At 45.9% G+C, this 6,454-nt stretch overlaps 1 protein-coding gene across 3 annotated transcripts in view; it reads right to left on the bottom strand.

The window, feature by feature from the left end:
• Nucleotides 1-3,058: 3,058 nt before the first annotated feature.
• The window catches only part of LOC112113455 (protein SMG7), a 103,476-nt gene continuing 100,080 nt past the window's right edge, over nucleotides 3,059-6,454 (bottom strand). For all 3 annotated transcript variants that reach the window (XM_024209743.3, XM_024209745.3, XM_024209744.2), the window contains 3 exons: nucleotides 5,420-5,590; nucleotides 5,165-5,313; nucleotides 3,059-4,208 (listed from right to left, as the gene is read on the bottom strand). In XM_024209743.3, the coding sequence (XP_024065511.1) occupies nucleotides 4,095-4,208; nucleotides 5,165-5,313; nucleotides 5,420-5,590 (434 nt within the window). In that variant the 3' untranslated portion in view covers nucleotides 3,059-4,094. The remainder of the gene's footprint in view (nucleotides 4,209-5,164; nucleotides 5,314-5,419; nucleotides 5,591-6,454) is intronic.

Below are 6,454 nucleotides of genomic sequence, written 5' to 3'. Positions count from 1 at the left end.
CACTCCTACCAGTAGAAATATTGATATTTGTTTTCAAGTGAATTTATTGTTCTTGAAAGATGTCTGAAAACAAACATGAAAGCTACCACATCACTACAGTGCTGGCTTGCCTACACTGCCCCACTAATGTGCCTCAAACCTGACAGAGGTACTAGCCTCAGACAAGGCAATTCAGTTTCCAAAGCTCATTTAAGAATTGGCCCCACATTGTTACTATGACAAGAACAGTACTATCAAGGATGGCGTCGACACCTGTGCCACTAGGACTTGAACTGAGACCAAACATCCATCAGGTAGTAAGGACATGGTCAATGCCATCCTGATGTGTATATGGACAAATGGCCTGTGGACAAAAAGCTCCACATCTATCAATCCCCTACCATCCCAAACTTTATTGATTCACATACCACCTTCAAGAGACACTGTTAAAAGTACCACATGCAAATTTCTCCTTTTGTGCACATTTATTTTAGACCTTATTAGGCTCAACTGAAGTATTTACAAACTCAGTAAAATAAGTGGTGAATTAGGCTGATGGAGATCTTCCTGGGGAAGTCAGAGAAAGGAGTTTGGCTGTGGGAGTGTGGGCGTTAGGTTAGAGGACAGGAGATTTAGAATTGGTCAGGAATTTTTTTACAAAACCTTTCCCCCCCTCCCTTACCCCCCCAATCGGAAAATGCCACTTTGTTGAAACCAAAACTTTCTACAGGAATGTACCAGAGTTTTGACAAAACCGTCATCAGGGAAGGTCTCAGGTCCAGGATGGAATTTCTGCTCAAAACCAGAGAGACACCCCCCCCCCCCCACTCACACACACTAGAACAGCCAGGTGGTTTGGGCATTCACCTGGATGTGGGCGATCCAGTGAATATCTAATTATTTATACAACAGTGCCAACAGGAGACACCCCCAACCCAGCATTCAAACCAGGAACCTGAACCTGGGTCTCACCCATCCCAGGTGAGTGCCCTGGCCACCATGTTATTGGCTGTTTTGGGGTGGGCTCTCTTGCTCGGTTTTACACACACTTCAAAAGAACTCAGTTCCACCAGGATGCAGAATGGGGAAGTTTCAAAATGGTAAAAAGGTTCACATGGGGGGAAAACCATTTCCTTCCCAGCTCTAATGGTGTTAGACTGAGGATACAGGTTCTGGCTGGAGTGTAGACGGGCTCTGGTGGTGAGAACGTGTGAGAGAGTATGTCAAAGAGCAGGGAGGCACAGAGAGGTGGGGGAGTCTTAGCTGGACATCCAGAGCTTTAACTGGACACCAAGAAGCTTCAGCCAGTTTACCCTTTCTCCAAGGCTTCCGGTTCCCAGTTCCACTTTGGTTCTCTCTGAGCCAGGGAGCTGCCAGTCTCACTGCAACCCCAGCCTCACAGGAGTTTTACACACAAAAGTCTCCTCCTAACCTGGGCCCATAACTCACATCATCTTCTTCATTAACACTTTCTGGGGTGTAAGGGATTTTCCAGCCCACCAGTCTCCCTTTCTGGTCCCCATCCTAGGGAGCCTCTCTCCTGACTTCATGCTCTCCTGTAATTCTCCTTCTGGGAGTCACTTAACAGCCGGGTTTTATGTTAAGGTGGCGGCTACTTGCTTAACACCTGACCCCATTCCCGCAACTTAGTCTGTGGCTCCCTTGGATTCCTGTTTCCTTAAAGGGGCCATCTCCTTGAACAGGGGTCAGCTGGGAACCCTTAAAAAGGAACAGCCCACTCTGTTACAGCCTCACGTATCGCCAGTGATGCACATACCACAGTTTGGGAACCCCAGCCCTAAATATTTCCATCAGCCCTCAGGATTAAAGTTTAACTCATTCTCTGGGCTCTGGCAGTCTGACATAATCAGCCTTCCAAGTGAAAGCTTTGCCAGGAACTCCCTATACATAATTTTCAGTTCAATGTTCATAGCCCCTGTGCTATGTTTGCCTTTTGGCTCACCCATCCTGAGTCCAATCAGAATCTCTCTGGCTCACTTAATCTTTCAATCCCACATGAATATTATATTCCTTAGTATGAACAAAAAGAGAATCTAAATAACTTCCATTCAGTTAAACAGGAAATAAATGCTACTCACACCTGGATGGAGAGAACATGGTTTAATTAAAGGCAAAGCTGATTTCAGCAGCTGCAGGTCTTGCACAGACAGACGAAAAACACAAAAAAGCTTACGACACAAACCAGTTTCTGTTGGGAATCCCCGAGCCCTACGTAACTCCGACACCGGAGGGTGGGATGGGGAATCCCGGCCCAAGATTCAGAAAACATTCCAAACACCAGATTCTCATGCAGAAATGGGACTCTGTGGCTGGGACTCTGGCACTGCTGGGCGTGAGATGGTGAATCTGGTTAGCTTGTCTAGGGTGCAAGAGTCAGTGACAGTTCAAGCACTGGAATGTTGCAGCTGCCTGGGTGCACAGCTCAAAATACACAAACTGGGAGGGCTGAAGAGAAGCACGGAAGGTTTCGGTTTGTATTCACCACCACTAGGATGGGAGCTTCACTCTTTAGAGCTTTCAAAGAAAATCTCTCTTAGAATTGCAACAGAGAACAGTAATGTTGCTAGTGCAGGGGGCAAAGGGGAGCCAGTCACACCCTATGAAGGGCACTAAGCTCGAATCTTCCCTTTTTGTATTAATTGGGGCTGCCCAGACTCCAGTGTCACTGAGGCTCCTGCATGTGCTTTGCTCTGCAGCTGTTTCTCAGCTCAGCGATTCTGAATCATCACATACAAAATGCCCCTCTGGCTAGCATCGCAAATGGACATTTAGCTTGTTTCCATAACTTCCCTGGGAAACGAACAGAAATGCTGTCCTTTTTTCTATGAGATTTCCAGTCTTCCTTTTCCCCTAATAAATAGCAAATCAAATGCTGTATTTCCCTTTCTGCGCCTTTTCAGAAGTGAACGGCGCTATGTTTTCTTCTGTGTGTGGGTTACACGCGTCTGTGATGCCTGGAATTTGACTCTGGAACTGGAGGTTTGGGGCTCAGCTGCGTGCGAGTCTGGAGTTGATGTATACCTATGGGGCTGTGTACACACCATACTGTCCAGCTGACTGTCTTCTTTACCCCATCGTGCTGGACCCATTACTTGTTTGTGAGATGTTGACATCGGGAATAAAACTACGAGCATCCAGCAACGAGGGGAGGGTGGGGGTAGAAAGAAAAAAACAAAACAAAAAACCACTGAAAGCTTCTACCTACCTACCTACTAAAAGGAGTCAGGCTGTGAACACACAGACTAGTCTGCCCTTTGTGAGGCTGGTCACTATGCTATAGTAAAATGTATAGGAATCAGAAACATTAATTTAAAACCCCGTAGCAGTTACTTGCTTGCACTGCAATGCCCACTGCGTCCCCAATTGTAGCTTGAACACCTACAGAAAGGGCATTTTACGCTGGAGTCTCTAACCCACACAAGGGCTGGCCAGAGCCTTTGAGTGAAAGATGAAGTGGTGTCAAGTGCCAGACTCTCCTTCATGAAACTCCTTCACTAGCCCAGGAGATAGATCCCCACCCTGTCACCACCCACCTCTGACCGGAGCAGCGACTGGGGCTTTCATTGCTACACACTGACTACAAAGCACATTGTGTATGGAAGAATTCAGTGTGATCTTACTACTGAGATAGTAATAATAATAAAGATGTTTAGGAATAATTTCAACTACATTCTCAGTCAGCAAAGCAATCATTAATGGATTCCTATTTTATCTCCCCAAAGAGAGGAAAAGGATTGAGAAGTTCTCATTGGCTTCTCCCATCTGCCCTTCATTCTCAGCTTTTACTTCCCATGTGGCTGGGGACATGCACGATGGAGAAGGTGAGAGGCGGTGATATCAGGTTACTGAGTGAGACAAACAGCAGTTCCTCTCTCCCTCCAGAGGGCCGGGGGGATGGGAGAGTTCCTGATGTTTTTTGTTGCACTGCAGACATTTCGTGCACACTCAGTGGGTTGGTGGAGCACTTACGCCCTCCTGACAGCAAGGAACAGAAGAGAGGGCTGCCACCTGCACAGGACTGTGTGGGCGAGTCCTGCAGACCCAACATGCCATGGTTTATGGAGCCTTCCTTTGCAAGAATTGCCACCTCATTCTCAGTGTGGTGGATTCATGGGGCCTTGTCCACGTTGCTGCTTCTGCTTCTGCTGCATTAACAGTTGCTCCAGGGCTGATGGTCCAGGATGCATCATGGAACTGGACCAGATGGACTAAAGAAATAAAAAAGCAAGGGTCAGCATTAGTACCTGATTGAGGGGCCCCTTCTCTTACACATTTCCCAGACTGACAAGTCTCCCATTTTCTCCTGAGTATTTATACCATGCTCTTCACTGGAATGGATGCTTTTGTAAGTGGCAGGATCACAGATTCGTTACTAAAAGGACCCTTCCTCTTAACACTCCTCCTTTCTTCCTGTATGCCCGTAAAACAAGTCAACGTGAACAGAAATTCCCATTGCCTTAAAACTCATCCCAGACTAATAAGCAATGGAAATGCAGAATAATTTTTTTTTAAATAGACACAGATATGGTAAATCAGACATAACGTTTGGGTTTCTTCTAGTTCAGCCAGTCTATTCCTGGTCTATATGACATTTTAAAGTGAGGGGAGAGATTTCTATAGTGTGAGTGAACTGACACCTACAGTGACGTCTTCCAGCACTGGACATGCCTAACACGTTGTCTGCATTAGTGGGTTTTGCAGCAGGAAACCTTCAGCTCATAGTACTAAGGCCTGGTCTACACTAAAAAGTTAAGTGGACCCAGCTACATTGCTCAAGGGTGTGAAAAATCCACACCCTCTGAACAACAGAGTTAAGCCGATCTAACCCCCCGTTTAGACAGTACTAGGTCTATGGAAGAATTCCTCCATCAGCCTAGCTGCTGTCTCTCGGGGAGGTGGATTACCTATGCCAATAGGAGAACCCCCCCGTCGGCGTAGGTAGTGTCTATACTGGAGCGCTATGGTAGTGTAGCTGCAGTGCTGCAGCTGTGTTGCTGTACCGTTTCAGGTGTAGACAAGCACAACATTAACAGTCTGGTGCTTGGAGCATATCCTGCATTAAGTCTCATCACCCAGATCTCCCCATGCCATAAATATATTTAGGAAACAGGGGAATTACACAACTAAACTAAAACCTATTTTCTCCTCTTCAAGTTCAATATACCTTCAGGCTCTCCATGAGCACAGCGGAGGAATCCTCCATAGCAGGGCCATGGGCTGCCCAGGTGCCGCTGGGAGTGCTGGTCTGGTGCCAGCTGCTCTCCGAGGAGGAGGATGTTGCTGGGAGATAGTCCAGCCCAAATCCTCCCATTGCTAAAGCAAACAGAGACTAGTTAAAAGTGTATGTCACAAAAAGGCATTGCAAAGCATCAGACTAACTTGGGGAGTATTTGCCCCAGGACTGGAACCTAGCACTCACCTGGTTTATCTGTTTTCCAACGGTCTGCAATCCTCCTGTCCCTGTTGTCTGGCGTTCCAATAGGTCCAAAGTTGGAGAATGGAACAGAATTGTGGTTATGAGTTGGAGGGGAGCTTGGCAAACTGCTTGGGTTGGAGGAATGAGGAGACTGGCTGGCTGGTGTTGAATGATCTGTTGAACAATATAAATCAAGACAGAGTAAAAGAAATGTCAAAAAATTGGTAAGGGTTTTCTGCACATCTGAGAATGTTAAACTCTGCTGCAATATCTGCAGTCACAAGGCTTTTCTCTGAGCCAGGGTCAGTTTATTCCCTATTATATTAACTTCAGGATTTGGAAATCTGCCAACTGTAATGTGAATATGCCACACCACAGTAGTAGAATAATTTTAGTTTAATTGCCAACTGAACAAAACATTTGTGTGCTTACTTGAGAACACTGGAAATCTCCTAGCAAGATCTTTGCGCAGAGATTTCTCCAAATTTATTTCAAATACGTTCTGGGTGCAGTTTTCAGTGTTGAGCCCCTGTTCACAATCTGAAATGTGCCTATTTTGTAGTTTGACCAAAGCCATTGTTTTATACAAAAATGATTTTCTTTCTCCACTGTCTCGATCATTTTGCAAAGAGTCTGGCATTAAGTGATAAATCATCCAATTCAGAAAGTCTGACTTATACAGAAATCTGCAATAGTCTGAAAGGAATTCAGACTTGTACTGAATACCAAGCAAGAGGTGTTGAGGAAGTGTGGAATATTAGCAGATCTACCTGGTAGAGGAGATAATGTTACCTAAGGATAGATGAGAGCCCTATAACATAGGGTAGCAGGAGGCCACTTAAATGATGAGGCGAGGTGATAGAATGCAGAATGGAGGATCTTGCCATAAGTCCTACTGGAAGAGACCACTCTGCAATTGCATCTTTTTAGACTGAGAAAAACTTCTACCCTCACATCTCATCTAGCACCCACCACCTCTGTTCTATTGCACAAACTAACCTCTTCTGCAGCTGCTGCCATTTGGAAGAGCGTTCCCAT

The sequence above is a fragment of the Terrapene carolina genome, unplaced genomic scaffold (assembly GCF_002925995.2).
Source record: "Terrapene carolina triunguis isolate 2854851 unplaced genomic scaffold, T_m_triunguis-2.0 Scaffold211, whole genome shotgun sequence".
In the NCBI taxonomy this organism is placed as follows: domain Eukaryota; kingdom Metazoa; phylum Chordata; order Testudines; family Emydidae; genus Terrapene; species Terrapene triunguis.
The sequence above is the reverse complement of the archived record's forward strand: the minus strand, read 5'-3'. Positions and strand labels throughout refer to the sequence as shown.